This window comes from Electrophorus electricus, chromosome 5 (assembly GCF_041902795.1).
Source record: "Electrophorus electricus isolate QZ-2024a chromosome 5, ASM4190279v1, whole genome shotgun sequence".
NCBI lineage: Eukaryota > Metazoa > Chordata > Actinopteri > Gymnotiformes > Gymnotidae > Electrophorus > Electrophorus electricus.
In genome coordinates this window covers 4,076,335-4,094,189 of record NC_137501.1, presented here as the reverse complement: position 1 = coordinate 4,094,189, position 17,855 = coordinate 4,076,335, and the positions used below count along the sequence as shown (strand labels likewise).

General features: G+C 48.1%; 1 protein-coding gene across 7 annotated transcripts in view; it reads right to left on the bottom strand.

The window, feature by feature from the left end:
• apba1a (amyloid beta (A4) precursor protein-binding, family A, member 1a) overlaps positions 1 to 17,855 on the bottom strand; it is a 35,240-nt gene that overhangs the window by 14,313 nt on the left and 3,072 nt on the right. For 4 of the 7 annotated variants that reach the window (XM_035529530.2, XM_081715081.1, XM_081715082.1 and 1 more), the window contains exon 2: positions 1,517 to 3,054. In XM_035529530.2, the coding sequence (XP_035385423.2) occupies positions 1,517 to 2,989 (1,473 nt within the window). In that variant the 5' untranslated portion in view covers positions 2,990 to 3,054. Of the gene's footprint in view, positions 1 to 1,516; positions 3,055 to 3,591; positions 3,732 to 5,036; positions 5,604 to 8,623; positions 8,645 to 17,855 lie in introns of those variants that run through there. The other 3 variants (XM_081715080.1, XM_081715079.1, XM_035529529.2) reach the window with 3 other exon arrangements.

The window sequence follows — 17,855 nt, the reverse complement described above, 5'->3', positions numbered from 1 at the left end:
AAAAACATATCAACTGTCCTGACTACCCAGAACGATATCCGATACTGTTCGAGTAGGACCGGCCTCGAGCGCAGCTGAATGACAGCTATTCATTAAATTAATAAAAAGCGTACTGCTTATATGAGCTTGTGTGTGAGAAAAGAGACACTTCAGGAGACCGAGAGACAGACAGAGAGGGAGAAGAACTGAGGTACAAGAACTATAGTACTGGAAGAGAACTTGGCAATTAGAACGCTTGACTCCCCCCCACCTCTCTCTCTCTCTGTCTCTCCCTCTCTCTCTCCCTCTCGTCAGACAAGCCCCGTCACGGCCGAGGTGAAAGAGGTCCTGTATTTGCATGTGCCGGTCATGCTCGCCATCGCAGAATACAGATGAGCCCTGCGCACCCCCGCGGTGTGAAGCCCATCCACAGCGCCGTGCGCACGAATGGCCTTCCGCAGGCAGGCGATTGGCCAGGGCAGCATCAGTCGCACTCTGAGGACGGGAGGCTGACAAGACAACGCGGGCCTAGGGGCCGAAACAAGACTGGACACACTGCAAGCTGTCCTCCTTTTTCAGCAAATGAGGAAGAAATGTGGTGCAGTCTATAAGTAACAGGACAGCGAGACTTTTTTTTTGTAGTTTCGGTTTTGTACGCACATCGGAAACCATGAAACCATGACTATGAAGTTAATGTGCAGAATGTCGGTTTTAATTTGAGGGTTTTTTTTAGCCCTTTTTATAGATACAAATTCATATCCTTCCATTCAAAGGTACACAAGCAAATGTTCTTGTTAACAGTAATTTTAACACAGAAACAAAACTGTCATATTTGGTACTTATTTGGTGACCCTTTGCGATCGATGTCTGCAAGGTGAATGTGAATCAGATATCACCAAACATTACATGTCTTCTTAGGAGCAGTCCGGAACAATCCCTCACTTACTCCAGTAGTGCGTTTTAGCTCCCTGACCTTTGGCCATTTGGACGTATCTAAGATGTACACTTAATACAGCCTACTGATGTCACTGGCAACTGCATCATCTATAATGCTGCTGTCATCAATAAAGTCCCCAGAAGCTCTTTAATGTACTTTTTGGTGGACAGTCTTGAGTTTAACCTCACTGTTAATGTTTCAGTTCAAATTCAGGGTAGAGATTGCAATGGCAAACACACACACGCAAACGTCACACACACACACACACACACACACACACACACACAAATACACATACGCAAGCACAAGTGTCAGTGTCCAGTTACAGAGTATTCTCTGGCCCTAGAAATATGCTATATTTGCAACACAGACTAAGCATTTAGGTATGTACCATTTTAAAATAGAAAAAACACCGAAGGTGCAATTCAAGCACAATTTATTTATTTTATATGTCATATTAGTAGAATACTGAAAAGGCTAGTCAATAACGGCATTGTTCAGTCAGTAAATGGGACCTTATCAAACGTTAACAATTAATGATGAAAACAAAACAAAAGCAAGATCAGAATTATGACCACGGTCGTTGACGGGTGTACTTACATCGCCCCCTAGTGACGGCTGCAGGGATGACTCCACAGTGGGGCTCAGGTCCTGCCTCATCACCCAGATGGGCTCTTTGGGCTCATCAGGTGTGTAGGGAGAACGCACCGTCCTGGTCTTCACCTCCTCGATGGCCTCCTTGATATCCTTGATGGCCAGAGAGATGGCGTCCCTCTTCTGCTGGCTGCTCCTGGCGGAGGCGGTCTCCTCGGAAGGGCTATTCGCTGGGAGCTCCTCTACCTTCCCCACTTTGCTCGCCGGGTCTCGGGGCTCGCTCTCGTCGGCCGGGGCCCGGTCGCGGTGCTCTGCCTCGGGCCACTCGTCGTCTCCGTCCTCCCTGTCCAGCTCCAGGCTCTGGGAGCTCAGGCTCTCCTTCACCTCAGCCACGATCCGGTCAATGTCCTCCTCCTGCTCACAGCTGTCGGCCCGTGGGTACGGCGCGAACTCCGCCTCCTTCTCGGGGCTGTCCGACTCGCCGTCCGAGCGTTCGTCGTAGTGGTGCAGCCGCGAGCCCACGGCCTCCTGCTGCCGGTACGAGTCGCGCTCGAAGAGGCGGAAGCCGGCAGGCCTCTGCTGCGGCGTCTGACCCTCGGCCGGCACGCCGTGGGCGTCCGGGATCTCCTCGTACACGTGCTCCTGAATGGCGTAGTCGGAGTACGGTTCGGTGTAGGGCTCGTCCTCGGGCTGCAGCTGGCCCTCGTGGCCCGGCCGGCGGTACAAGGGCCGGGCGTAGACGTAGTTGGTGTAGCCGGGGTTGAGAGCCTCAGTGTCGCGCCTGCTTGGCCGCTCCGTGTTGGGCAGGGGGTCGCGGGGGAGGGGCGGGGGTTGGGGCGGGTACTGGGCGTGGTCGACCGGCTGCTGTTCCGACTCCGCGCTCTCTGTGTACTCCTCGGCCTCGGGCCTCAGCGGGAGTCCGTACGTGCCCTCGTCCTCGGGCTCTGCCTCCAGAGCCATGGCGGCGTCGCCCTCCGCCCGATCCGTGTGGTTGTGGAAGCCGCTCTCGGTGCTGGCCGAGCGGGCCAGCACGCTGCCGTCGCCTTCGTCCTCCTCGGGCTCCTCGGGCTCCCGGGGTGGCAGCTGTGGAGGCAGCTCCTCCCTCTGCTGCTCCGCCTCCCTCTGCTGCCGCTCCCTCTGCCTCTGCCTCTGCTGTTGAGCCCTCAGCCGCGCCTCCGTGTCACCCTGCCGCCGGTAGCGCGTCACCGCCGGGCGCGGTATGGGTTGCTGCTCTGTGTCGCCCTCCTCAGGAGTCCGGCGGGAGGCGCGTGGACGTCCGGCCCCTTCCGAGCCCTCGTGCCTGCGGTAGCGCTGCGTGTTGTCGCTGGCGTGCCCGTTGTGGTGGTTGCGGGAGCGGCCGGAGTTATCATGGCGTCTGCGGTAGTAAGGAGGCTGCTGGCTATCGGGGCCACGCCTGTCCAGGTCGGCCTCGGCCGTCTCGATCAGCTCCTGGCCCAGCGGTGCCTCTTGGTGGCTCATGGCTGTAACAGCACGGCGTCTACACACACGGCTTCATCACCCAAGCCTGGGCAGCGCTGCAAGGCCTGCAGGCACAGCAGAAAAGAATTCCATGTCGCCAACCATACCACCATTTTAACACCTCCATCATAAAAATGCTAAATTTACGTTTGTAGAATACACGGCGTGCACACTATCTGTAACTGTAAATATATAGACTAGTATATATCTGAACAACCACAAACACTGTGGTTCCTCTTCTTAAAGTCATAGTTTTTGGAATAGAAAGTGTTGGAGAAGAGGTTACTCCCCTGGCTAATGGACCGAACTTCATCAACCTGTCCTTTTGTGCTAGAGACAAGGTAGCCACATGAATCAGTTCATCTAATCTACTGTCATTCTGTCTGCCTGGTTTTGCAATACTTGATGCAAGCGAACATTAAATCCCATTTATGCTCTGCAGAGGACAGACAGCAGCTGAGATGGACACTATGTTGTGAACACAAAACCAGGCCTCCACTACGACCTAGTCAGCCTGGCACGACCCGGTCGACTTCAGAAATACAGCCACTCACAGCTCTTATCCCAAGCATGCAAACGTGCACGTCCCTAAAAATACTTACAAATCCAAGAAGAATTTTTAAAAACATGCAGAAAATAAGCTTGTAGAAACTTCTGAAAGCTGTTTGTGATCGAGCAAACATCGAGTCTTGGTCGCTATCTTCACTCAGCACACAGCCTGACAATGTTTAGACCACATGGACAACAAAGTGGAAGTGGAAGCTTCTAGTAGCCACATCCCCCATTCTAACTCACACTGCCAAGTGTATGAGTCACCGTAATAAATACACGACTCCTCAGCAGTGATCCAGCGCTCGTGCACCATCATGATGCGCCGTCACAGATTACGGTCATGTAAGCCACGTGTCACAATGTTGATACCCAACAACCACATAATCGTGAGCGAGCGTACAAAAGGAGTGAATCACAAAGCAGGCAGCAACAAGGCGATCAGCCATGGGAGGATTCGAACCCAAGCTGACAGCAGCGCTTTATGCAGCAGGATATCATTTAGTGTAACAGGGCGTGAGCTCGGCTGGACACCCTGCAGGCGACACCAGCTCCTATTAAATCACATGTACAAAAGCAAACCGCCCAACATGTGTGAAGATACGCGTGCACACACACCCCCCTCCCCACTTACACACAAATACACACATGCACGAAGAGCTCCAGTTGCCACGGTGATAATGCTCCCTCCGGTGAGCTGCTAGCGACCAGCGCGTTCATACTCTGTGGAAAAATGTGGAAGCAGGACTGCGGAAACCCGTCCTAGCAACCGCCTCACTCGTCCTGTACTCCCTAGAGACGGCTCGGTCCTGTGAACCCCGTGCAGAGGAAATGAAGGTACAGTGTAAGGTGTGTGTGGGCGAGTCAGAGCAACTAACGAACATGAAGGGTGAAGGAGTGACTGCTGTTTGCGTTTGCACACAAAACATCCAGATCACATGATAGACCCCTCCTGTTCCTCCACCCCCATCAGAACACACCACCCACTCCTCCTGTGCCACATACCCTGGTCATGCAGGTCTCTCATGCACGATATGAGCGCCAATAAAAAAACAGGTTGTTACAGTAACTGATGGACTCATATCTGAAGCCCTCGGTGCCAGCAGGGTTGCTGGAGCAGCAGTGAGTGCATTTGGCTACTACATGTTCAGTTCATTTGCGAGGCATAATCTCTTTTCCATTCTGAAAGGATGTGTAGAAATTTCCATATATTTTCTGCCCTGAATCAACGCAAAAAAAAATAAATAAAATGCTTGGACATTGTACTGATTTGTTGCAGAAAAACCATTAAAAGGTGCAAACAGTGTGAAAATGCAGTGGAATGTTTTGTAAAGAAATCCTGTGAATGAAATAAAGGCATACCAAGCACCGTGGAAGCTCACCTCTGATCTACCTCTGAGAGGAGAGAGAGAGGAGAGGGAGAGCGCGCGAGAGCGCAAACGCGGGGTGGAAGGAGGCTTTGGAGTGCTACATTTAAGGAGCAGCAGTAACAGCTCACCTTGGCAAGAATTCAGATGAAGGTCACTGATTAAGGCACAGCTAACCGGGAAGAGCTGACAAACTGATAACAGAAAGAGGAAGGTCCCACGGGACTGGAGAACCACCGCGGGTTCTCCGCTCAGCCCGCCTTCCTCCTCTTCTCTCTCTCCGGCACAGGACGGGCGGGGACGGGCGCAGCCCGGCCGTCGTCGACCCCTGCACGGCTTCAGCCTCGCCAGCGTGGCCGAGCGAGCCACCGCGCGAGCCTCGGCTCGTGCGCTCGGAGGAGGGGGACAACGGAATGAGCGCAGGTGTCACACGGGGGAAGATGTGGCACGGCGCATGCAGCCTTCGGTTTTCCGTTGAGGGCGGAGCCTGTATCGCGCGACGTCAAAGAACCTCCATTCAACAGCACAAGCACAGGACCTGCAGCGCGCCGTTATCTACCGTCGTCTTCCTCATGGCCGAGCTTGTTATAGGAAAGTGGACACGACACAACACACACACACACACACGAACACGGACATACGCACGGCTGGGCGGAGTGAATTTGCTGTGTGAGGCTAGGAGATGAGCAGGGTTCGTGAGGTCAAAGGAAACCATAAATAAGAAGGCATGGCACCTGCTAGCCACCAAACAATCCATGATTCATTAGCCTCTGCAGCCCCACTGCAGAGAGAGAGAGAGAGAGTGTGTGAGAGAGTGAGAGTGTGTGTGTGTGTGTGTACACGCGTGTGTTTTTCCGTTTCCGAAGTGACCAACCTCTAGCTGCCTCTCCAATCAAATCTGGGATGTCATCAAAACGTAATCACACACTCCCATGCCATTAATTACCTAAAATAGCAACGACTGCTATAGCAACATTTCCTTTAGCCTGCGCACAAAAATCAATGGATGACTGCCAGTGTTCCCAATCAGCGTCTGCATGGCAGAAAGACACCTTTACCCAGTCAGTTTAATACAGAATAATATTATATATAATCAGTGTTCCAGAACCTGCTCAAGACTCTACAAAGAATATTACCACGATATGGTGCGTACACTTTACATAGGTCTGTTGTCGCCTTTACTATTTTGGAGTTGTTCTGAACCCAAAGCAAACCTGCCTGTGCTTACACGTTTCTGAAACTGCGTTTGTGTGCACACAGAGATAGCAGACCTCCACGGGCACAAAGGCAGCGAGCACACAACCCTGCACCCTCCTCAGCGCAGAAACACCCAGAAGCTAGCCGGGAGCACATCAGCGACGTGCAGCTGTAACCAGCTGCGTGGGTGCGAACACACCGTGGTCCTACGGAGGCGCTCATCTGTGTCGCAGACAGCCACGAGCACTGCCGAGTCATTCACTCCCACCTGATTAAGCAGAGTCAGTGTCTCTCTGTAATCACCGGCAAACACAATCACTTGCTCATGTTCGGGCATGTATATCTACACACACACACACACACACAGAGAGAGAGAGAGAGAGCGCTACGTTCGTGAAAGCATGGCGACCTTGATTAAATCGTGTCCCTAACAGGATTACCAAAGGCGGATTTAAACGGCTAACGGTGGATGTAGATGTACTCTTGTCTATTATGAAATAAACTGATGGATAAATTAGTCTTATACTTCACGTACCATCACATGGGAGGTCAAATGAAATGTTTACCTATTTTATACATTACTATAAGCTTTCATTCAAACCCCACCTATTAAATTTGGAAGTAATTGCCATCCATTTCAGCTTGCATCATGCAGCAACTTTAAAATAAGCTCTCAACGAAGCCTTATTAGCATACTGTGACGAATACAGCCAATCAGCGGTATGGATCTCATACCTCATCCAGTCAGGGCCACTCACATGTTCCTGCAGCAAATAAAATTTGGCCTGCAATTTACCGCGGCTGGATAAGCCAGTAAAAACCTTCCAGTGCTGAACTAATTACATTTGCCTGAATAATGAGAAATGCTCTGACAGTTCCACCGCAAGTCAAGGACATGCTGTCTGGGATTAGAGACTTGGTAGGAATTTCTACAGCCTTGGCACTTCACTTAACTATGCTACATGTGGTGTGTATTAATGGAATCACATATAGACTCAGTTATACAAAAAACCTCCAATACTGTGTGTGTGTGTGTGTGTGTATATATATATATATATATATATATATAGCAAAGCAAGGAACAAAACAGAAGCGCTAGAAAGGTGCAGAATTCACATAAAACATTAATTCCAGGTTAATTAAAAGGTAGTCTCAACAGATGGGTTTTAACACTCTGCTTAAATAGGCCTAGACTGTCAAGAGCCCTCAGGTCACTAGGAAGGGAGTTAAAAAACGTAGGACCTTAATAAGGAAAGACTACTTTACTCATTTAGTTGCACTGCAGGTATGGCTAGCATATCACTGTTGGTAGATATGAGCTCTTGCAGGAACATACTTAATAATCAATGCACTAAGGAACTATGGGGCAAGATCACAAAGGCATTTGAAGGTCAAAGACATTTAGGGGCCTAAAAATAAATTCTGAAAGACACACACAACTAGTGCACAGGTATCCAAAATCCTCACAGAAGCAGTTTGAGTTTTTAACCTTTCCAGTTCGTAAAAGGATTCTCACATTACCATCCCCAATAATAAGAAATTCAGTTTTGTTTTGTGATGCATTCAGGATTTACAGCATCAGATAATCAAGCAAGGAGCTGACAAACCTTCGAGGGTCAGTATCTAGGGACGTATACAGCTGTGTATCCAACAGGAACATGCATAGTGCTGGCCTCATGAGCAAACCTTGAGGGACTCCACAAAACAAGGCAAGGCAAGGATACTTGGATGAATGAGTCAGAAGTGCAACATAATATTCACAGCCACTCAGATTAAATCCAATCAAAAAGCTGTTAAAACAAACAAACAAACAAACAAACAAACAAAAACCATTCAATTAATTTAAAAAAATCAAATACTTGATTGAGGTAACTAATTAATGAGGCTTAGAATGTCCTGAATACTTGGTAGGTAGAGAATCGAGAGGGCTGCTGCTAGTATATGTGAACATAAAATGGCAAACACATTAATACGTGTTAATGAGAATGCTGACACAGTGCTGCTTCCCTTCACATGGCTCCAGACGTCTACGGCTGGGTGACATTCATTTGAAATGCTGTCCCTAATGGAATTTTTTTTTTACTATGAAAAAGTTGGCAGTGTCATTTAATTTGTTATTTAGAAGTTTAGATTTAGCATGGGGTGCGTGGCTAATCCTAAGCCTATCGATTATGACAAAAGGTAACTTAAGGGCTGTATTTATGACTATCGATGAGATGTGAAAGTTGGGCCTTTCTAAATAAATGAGCTCATTATTTCTGACTTTGTGATGAGCAGTACCTTAGGCCCCTACTACTCTCAGGATATGTTCCACAGTTCCTATGAGGAGACATTAAATGCGTGATGGCCTGTTTTGTTTATCTCCAGACATACTCAAGGTTAAAAAACTGACTACAGTTCTACAGAGGACTCATCTTTTCCTCAGTGCAGCAATATATGTGCTGAAACGATGGCTGAAATGTGCTCTATACCATACCAATAAGAGTCCTTGTGCAAGACTCTTAACACTACACTTACCTACCTCTGTAACGTGTCTTCAAATTGTGAGTTGCTCCGGATGAGAGTGTCTGCCGAATGCTTAAAATGTAAAAATGTAAATGTATTAGAGGCATCAAGGAGAATATCCAGCAATTGGTCAGATTTATATGTATGGGCTGCAGAGGTTAGTTATGTCCAACTGAATGCTAAACATAACAGCCTATTTAAGATTATTTGTCAGAATTTTGGGGTTCCTTGTTTTGGGAGAGTATACATAAAAACATAAAACAACATATGGCAACCCACCTCCGTGTCCCGCATCTACACTGCTGTCAAATGGGCAAAGCTGCAAATTCTTAAAAGTCAACCACAAATGATACACCGATAATACACAGGACATTAATATCTGGCATAGTTTGGGCGGTCCTTCCTGAATGTTATAAGAAACCCATTTGTGTCCCGTGACTCTCTCTTGCCACACCATTTCTTGAACCCTCCTCATATACCCACAGTCCCTTGGGAAGCCATCGGTACACTGCGGCTGGAGCAGTAAGGAGTGCCTCCTCCTCTCCTGCCCACTCCGGCACCGCACACCCCGGATCTGGGCCCTAAGCCGGCTGCTTGCTGTATCAGATGGCAACATGGGTAGCTAAAGCTCAAATACGGCAGGAATCTAGCAGGAGCGATTAAGCAGAGACAACACGCTGTCCTATGACATGGGCCTTATTTTGAACATGGAGCATCGGCAGTGATGGACAGGCCTATAGGCAGAAGCCTGGACATCCCCAGTAAGGATGTGATGACCAGTGATAATACCATGCTTCCTGCCCCGTTAACTGCAGACACAGGTAAGTTATGTTCTAGCCGACACTTTTATACACTGACACCGGATATGGTCATCACAGACTGAGGTGATTTTTTATTTTTTTTTTGAGAGAGAGGCTGGCTGTGGACCATGCAGCGAGAGAGAGAGAGAGAAAGAGACATCTGATGCTATGGTGCTTTTAATGATGGTAACACAAACGGAGACCTGAACACAGAAACACTGTGATGTGGTTTGTAGAGGTTTCCTGAGAGAGAGGAAGAGCGAAGGTGTGAAATAGAGTGGCCTGCTGCATTGGCTCTCATTACGATCGCAACACAAGCTGAGTTGCTGCTGTCTTGCAGTGCCCAGTGAGAGGTATGGACACACACACACCCCCCGAAGAGTTAACTCACTATTGACCACAGGAACAGTTTGAGCCAAACTGCATACTGCTCAGGCAGGGGATGCATTTAACCAAATTCAAGGTTAAATCCAATTTATTTTCAACAAGGAAGACTAGGAAAGTTTGTATGCAAGAAATCCTTTAACCAGAGCCAAGTCAGGTTATCCCCACACACCACTCACCACCACCACCACCCACGGAAACACAAGGAACATATGGAGGTCACTCTCAAAGCAGTCCGCAGGCCGTCTGATCACTTGTAAAGAGCTGAAGCATTTGAGTTTTTGCATATTGTATCAGACGAGTATTGCTGAGATTGAGATTGCAAGGTGTGAAAGGAAAAGAGAAAGAGAGAGAGAGATGGCAATACTGTACTGGTAGGTACAGCTGGCTCTCCTAGGCACTTCTTGTACAGTCAGATGTGCAATGGTGCCCCTCTCTCTCTCTCTCCCTGTTTCTGTAGAAAATATGATGAGCACATCTGCTTGGCAGTGGGCCAGAGCCACTTGGATGACTCCCCTGTGTGCCCAGGCTGCAGTAATGAGACTGCATGCGCTCCACCTCCTGATGTACTGACCAGCTGGCAGCCTGGCCAGCACCTACTCTCATCCCCATAACAGCTCGGCGCCACGTTCGGCCTTTTCCAGGCCACCGCTTGTGTGATTCTGAACGGTCTCTCTCTCACTGCTGAGCCCGTGGTCTCACTTCCTCTCTCTCCTGAGAGACAGACGTCATCTAAACCTCACTGAGAGAGCAGAGACAAATGTGGACAGGCCGCTGGACTCTGAAAAAAGGTAGTGACCGAAGTGCACAAAATAGCTCCCCCTGTGTCAACTAACGCTGAAACCTGCCTTCTAGGCTCTGTGACCATCACTGTAACTGTCGTGTGCAGCGAGGGCGATCCAGGCAGAAGGGCCCAGAGGTGTGCTGCTGTTCCCCTGGCAATAAGGCAGAGGGTCGGTGGGTTAGGAGGCCGTGGAGGGTGGGCTCCAGCAACACGGATCAGTGGTGTCTCCGTGCCGGCCGTGCATTCAGCCGCGCACTAAAAGAGATGGAAGAGTGCAAGCTGAAGCCCTTAGAGGCCCTACAGCAGATCTGTACACCGAGGCATGATTGGTTGGTCCCTGCAGCAGGCGGAAGAATCAGATGACTAAGATCCTCTTAGATTGAGAGGTAATATTCAGATTCAACACAGGTTACAATATAAATATCAATTGTTGCCACGACAAAAGCATTCTGGGACACATTTTAGGCTTAATATGTTCAAGCATCCCTTCATTCCACAGTCAGACTGCTGACTTGTGCGGGGGGGGGGGGTATAAAAAAATGGCACTGTGAGTAGGTGGTTGGGTGGGTGAGGATTGTGAAGGTAGTCTGGACTGTGATGTATTGTGCTGAAAGTTAGGTGTGATACTGTGGATTTGGGCTGTGATACAGTAGCACTGTGTCCTTTTACAGGGCTGCTGTCCAGATTAAAGCCAGTGTTGAAATCGTGTTCAATAGAGCATCGATGTTCCCAGTGAATTTTGCTTCAGGGCCTTTTCATAGAGTAAAACATGTTTCCTGCCAGTTCCAGGCCTCCGTCATGGCCAGGGTCACGACGGCAGGCCTGTGCACGGGAGGTGCAGGATGGGGGCAGGCCCTCCGCACGGGTCCCTGCACTCCATTGTTACTCATTAGCAGCGCGCCAGGTGCCCCACGGGGTGGAACGAAAAAGCGCTTTCTGGATCCCCCGTGGCCCAGTAGATGCCCTTCCAACCTCAGCCAGCTGTCCTGCTGCAGCTCGGGATGCAGGACGGAGCACCCTGGAGCTTCTTGTGGCTGGGAGGGGACCGGCACTTTTCATTTGCTCCTCTGATGTCAGTCTCAGTGTGAGGTAACTAGCTGAGATATCTTTCAAAGGCAACGAAATGAGAGCTATTTTGAGAGAGGTTTCCACAGGGCAGGGAGTAGGCACCGTCATATACAGGGCTACAAAGAGCGGGGGGCCACTGCGTTGTGCGAGTGCTAAATGATATTACGTCTTATTGATTCTTTAAGCATTTTCATATCATGACAGCAAGCAGCACTATCATACGGTTGGCTACCATTTATACAGCATATTACCTTTTAACAATACATTTTTATTTCTAAAATGTTAAATGTTTCCATCAGTCCATTTTCTTCAAAAATGGTAAAATTACTGTCAAAACCCAAAAGGTTCAGACACGGACTGCTACATAACATCGTGGGAGATGCATGCACACACACGGACATGCACAGGCTTATATAGAACCCCATTTTCTCAAGCTACTGTCAACATCTTTCGCCGACAGCGCTATTTATATTAGTACCATGTGAAAGCCTCTTCCAGGTTTGTTGGGATTTGTTTTTTATTCATGATCTACGACAGCGCTCATTCCAGGATGATGCCGTGCGCGCGTGTGTGTGTGTGTACACGCATGTTTGAGGGATGCATTTGTGTTTTCTTTCAAGGCCTATTTATATCCACATCGACAACAGCAGCGTCTTTCAAACACCAAAGAACATCACCTTACACGTCGCACACAGTTATGAAACACGGCACTGTCGTGGAGGCTGCCTGGATTGGCTGCTCTCCATTCAGTCGCAGAGAAATGTTAACCTGAGTGAATTCGTTTCCTGACCCACCAACTAAACACCTTCACTTCCCATTCTGCAGAAAAAAATAATTTCTGCTGCTGCTCCTGATTCCACTGCGCAACATTTTTGCTCCGATGCCAAAGCTGCTCACCAGTGAGTTTCTCTTTTCATTAGCAGTTCTGCGAGGTGGTGAAGACCAGTACGGTCCTACAATGATGTGACTCGAAAGCATCTGACACAATCTTAAGGTGAGAGCCCTCCGGTGTTAAAGATACAACACATGGACTCAATCAATCACAAACATATTCAAACTCTGAAACCATCTGCCTTACCAGCTTTCACTGGGAGATCTTATTTTGGGTATTCAACCAGTGTTGATCGGGTTTAATCTAATGGGGGAGAGCAGCTGATTTACTACCTTATAAATTTTCTGGAAATAGCTTGTTTTTTTTCCTTTATATCCTGGCCCTCTGTTTGCCCTGATGTGATCTGACGGAGAACTGTGGCTCCTAACACACCGTGGCACGTCTGATGGTGAATTGTGGCTCCTAACACACCGTGGCACATCTGTTGGTGAATTGTGGCTCCTAACACACCGTGGCACGTCTGACGGTGAATTGTGGCTCCCAACACACCGTGGTACGTCTGACGGTGAACTGTGGCTCCCAACACACCGTGGCACGTCTGACGATGAACTGTGGCTCCCAACACACCGTGGCACGTCTGACGGTGAACTGTGGCTCCCAACACACCGTGGCACGTCTGACGGTGAACTGTGGCTCCCAACACACCGTGGCACGTCCACAGGCTTCCTGCATCACCCCATTTGTGTTTTGGGGCAGGGCAGCTGTAGTGAAGAACGGATGAGCCTGATTAGCACGTCTGGTCTTCCTCACCATAGTCATCCAGCTCAAAATGACTAAACAAAGCAATCAGCCAAACGAGGGCTGAGCAGCACTCCGAAGTCCCCCGGTCAAAACTTGCAGATACGAAAAACGCTCCCATCCTTTTAAAAACCAACGTTGCCCGTAAAAATTGACTGCTGAGTTTATGCCGGCACACTACACCACCATGTTTGTGTGCCGGCGTAGCCACGCGCAGCAGTTCAGAGTAGTTCCAAGGAGTTTGCAGGACTTCGCAGCCCAGCGTGATTATCACATACGACTGCCGTCCTGGAATAAGAATGAAAGTGAGCAGGAAAGCGTGCGCTTGTAGGCAACCGAACTGTCTGAAGCCGAGAGGTAAAGGCAGTTGTGCGGTGGGTGTGCACACAGGGAGGGAGAATAAGCTACTGGAGTGACTCGAGAGGTGTATAATTGCTCCCACTGGGGCCCCCGGTGAGGAGGGGTAACCTTTACACGTACACCATGTGCCCCCACACGCCTCACTGGCCTGCACCCACACCGACATGGCATTTCTTAACTGTGCACCGAAGAACAGACCAAACGCTCACATTAGAATGTTTTAACGCGTTCGCCTTTGTGAAAGCCATAATATCTCCATGACAAGCCACCAGATCAATCTCAACCACGTATTACTGTTCTTTAAGGAACCGTATGCCACTGAATCCCAAAACAGGGCTACCTCTACGATGAGCAGAATCAAGTCATACCTCCGCCTGTACTTGTGATGTATGGGGCTTTTTTCAATTTCACCATTAAGCTTAGTTTTGGCTTAAAACTGGTTCAGTGTCTCTCCAAATGAGTCTGATTTCTTTCCCTGACCTCCAAACCGTTGATGAACTAACCGAGAAGCTTTGGCACAGGTCCAAACACAACCATGGTACTGGTTCATGTGCAATAACAAGAAATACCAGCATCTGGCAGCAGCTATTTTATGCAGACACATGGTGCCATTAATACAGACTTTTTATTTACTAAAACCAAACGGGTCTTTAAATGTTGGCTCTGCCTTTGTTTCTCACTACTGAAATGTGCAGTTTTTGTTTGATAGACATAAATCATTACATCATTCTTTTATGCAACAGCACGCATGAAGGTTCCCAGATGGTGAAAAGCTCGTAATCTAAGCCAAAATGTGAATGGCTCTCTCCACGAGACTAAACCATTAACTGAAACCGACCCAACAGTCACTGTTCATGGCAGCGAGTTTGTTTTGGAGATCTTTTGTCTGGGAGCAGTGGGGGCAACAGTGCCATTGCCCCTTCTCTACCCCCCCCCTGCAGCATTAGACCCTCTTTCACATTATGCAGAGTTAATCCGTGCCAGAGGCTAGCCCAGCCCTCCGCTCACAGGGACCGCCACTGAGCGTGCTCTGTGGCTCCGAGACAGAGCTGCTCACATGCGGAGCGACCTTCGAAAGCTTGGGAATTATCACAGCGGGGCCTGCCTACACCTACACACACACACACGCATGCACGCGCACGCACCCCCATCCAAGGCAGCACATGCGCGCGCGCACACACACACACACACACACACACACACACACACAAGGTCACAGTTTCAAGCTCTATACTGAGACGATGGGGAGACTGTGAGGGCAGACATGAGCCAGACACACAAAGAAAAGCTTTATGTTTTGTGTAATTTATACAAGCCAACATTGTTAATCTGAGAGTCTTTGAGGACTCTGGAGTACAAACTACATGCCAATTAGGCTGTCTGCCTCACAATGCGTAATCTGTGAGAGTTTAGCCAGTGGCAACACTGGGCTCTCCTGAAATGAGCGAGAGGCCCATAAATCCATAACACACACCCGCTCCGTGAACACAGCTGACAGATAGACAGTTGATAGAAAGCACCTGTCTACACATGGTCCCCTACTGAATGTAGAACATGCAGCCCATATAACCACTACACTGACAGTGTTTTCTGACGCTGGCTGTATGACGATTCTCTGCTACTGGTGAGCTGCTTCTGAACAACAGAGCTCCGTGCTATGGAAAACATGGATGTAGGTACATTTACGTTTGGTAAATGTTCTTTTAAATCCCTGAACAGACCAGCCATCTAAACTGAATAAAAGATATTGTACTGATGGCAAAAGAGGTAAGAATGTACATCGTTGCCTGGAGAAACGCACGTACATGAACACGGCGTCACATACAGCACTTCAACTGCCGTAGTTACAAACGCGCACATTTCAGTGCACTGAACAGAAGACTCAACATTCACGAAGACCTACACACTACCAAACGTGAACAAACATCCCAGTCCCAAACACAGAGTAGATAGCTGTGGTATTAATAACGTTGATTAGAAACGCTTATTAAAACACGGACGATTAAATCCTGTGTATTAATATTTTTGTCAGGCCTAATAAAACTGAGAGGAGACGGAGGATTACCAGTTAAACGGGAACCCACATAGGAAACATAATCCATCAGTATGTTCCTCCGAAGTTTTTAAGAGATGATGCTGAAATATCAATTTATTAATTTCTCCAATGGAGGAAAAGACAAGGCACTATATAATTAAGCAATTCTCGTGCTTCAGCAAACCTGCTGCTTACATTAATTTTGCTGCACTGCGTTCATTTCCTTATTACGAATTCTTTTTAATTCCATTTGTGTGAGTAATGAAATGTGTAATTTAAGACGCGGCCAGGCTTTTAATAGGAGTTGATGATTTCGCCTGAGCGCAGACAACACCTCACCAAAACAGGCCTCGCAGGGGCGAGATACTCAAACTCTTCCAGAAGGATGTTCTGATTTCTCTGGAGGCAAAGAGCGGCTGTGAGCATCCTACTGAAACATGTCGTCTTACATTTACAGTCACTGGAAAGTGCTCGCATCCAGAGACGTAACATATTTACATCTACATCCCATCTTACTGGAGGCAAGCAGATCAGTGTAGTGATGCATGTCATGATCCAGTCCGTGCGGATTACCCCAGCCATTCCACATGCCTGCTCACCAATCCTCGGTTACCTGGTTCCGCTGTGACCGGGGTGGGGGTGTCCCCGAGAACTGGGTTCAGAAGCTCGGATTTTAATGCCTCCGTTCCAGATGTTTCACACACTGGTCTCAAATCAGATCCCATTTCCCTAATCCTAACATATTTCCATTGTAAACATCACACCTGGTCTACAGACGGCATGCCAAGGCTCCCATCCTCGTTCTCCGTTCCCCCTCGTGTGCCACGCTGTCGCTGTGTAACCTAGTTTCACTAACGTTTAAAACCATTTGTCTGCCCAGATGAAGAACAACCAGGCGCTTCACGAGACTACCGTCCTAGGGAGGTTTGCGCACAGACATAGAAGTCAGGCAAATGGCTCCATTTCCATTTATGGAAATTTAGCTGACACTTTTATCCAAAGCAACTTACAGCTATGACTGAGTACAACTTGATTAATTGAGGGTTAAGGGTCTTGCTCAGGGGCCCAGCAGAGGCAACTTGGCAGTGGTGGGGCAACCTTCCGATTACAAGTCAAGTACCTTAACCACTGAGCTACCGCTGCCCATTTCCATGGCTCGGAAGCAATGGCAGATTCTAGTTCCTTAAACTCCTCAAATCGTGACTGCCCTCTTTCCAGCCTGTTGTTCAGGTAATATAGGCAAGGCCTCTAAGTGACTTTTGCTAATGTTCGACACTGTGCTCATTTCGCCTTGGTTTAGTAATAGTAGGTTCACTTTGATAAGGTGAAACCACCACAGTAACAAATTGGAGTCACGGAGCCATTTGGCCAATAGTTTCCCCTCACAGAAACCGAGGCCGTACAAAACAAATAATAAATAACCGGAAAGCAGTGCAAGCCCTGCACAAAGCCTCGAATATTTTTGAACTGCAGCCATTTGACCTCTGTGGTTTCATATTGGGGTGGCCAGCCACAATACGCCATCCCACACTTAAAAATTCATATGGCCTGAAGCTTTCATTTCTGAGCGGCACACCTCATTATATTTTTAATGATGGGCTGCTGCTCTACTACTCGGCATGTTTATTTGTGATTAATACTACATAATGTGAAAAGTGACAAAGACGCTTTGCCAGAAAGTGTCCGATACATGTGAAATTTTAGCTCAGCCAAATGATTGTTCCACCCACAGTTTCACTACTGTATTTTTCAGACTAATGACGCATGATTTACAAATGAACTTTTTTATGCACACTGGCAGGGAACAGACTCAGAGTAAGACAGTGTTCCACTTATATAAATGACTACAAAAATAAAGATTAATACTGTTCCAAATGCTAAGATAACAAATATATTTTAAACATATTCCATTAAAATGGTGAAAAAAAACAAAATCTCCATGGGCAGTTATTTCATGTTTTGACATCTTAACAAATACATACGTCCCTTAAATGGAAGCTGTCTCCATTGTTCAGCGTGCTTGACCTCTCTGTGAACCGTACAAATAGCTTTGTCCCATGCAAATAACCCCTTCAAAATGTTATCAGTGCATGTTCAAGCCATGTGTGCGCAAAAGCTGTGAAAATGTATGACACTATTTAAAAGAAGACTTTTTCAGGTGGCGGTGGGAAGACACCCACCCACCCA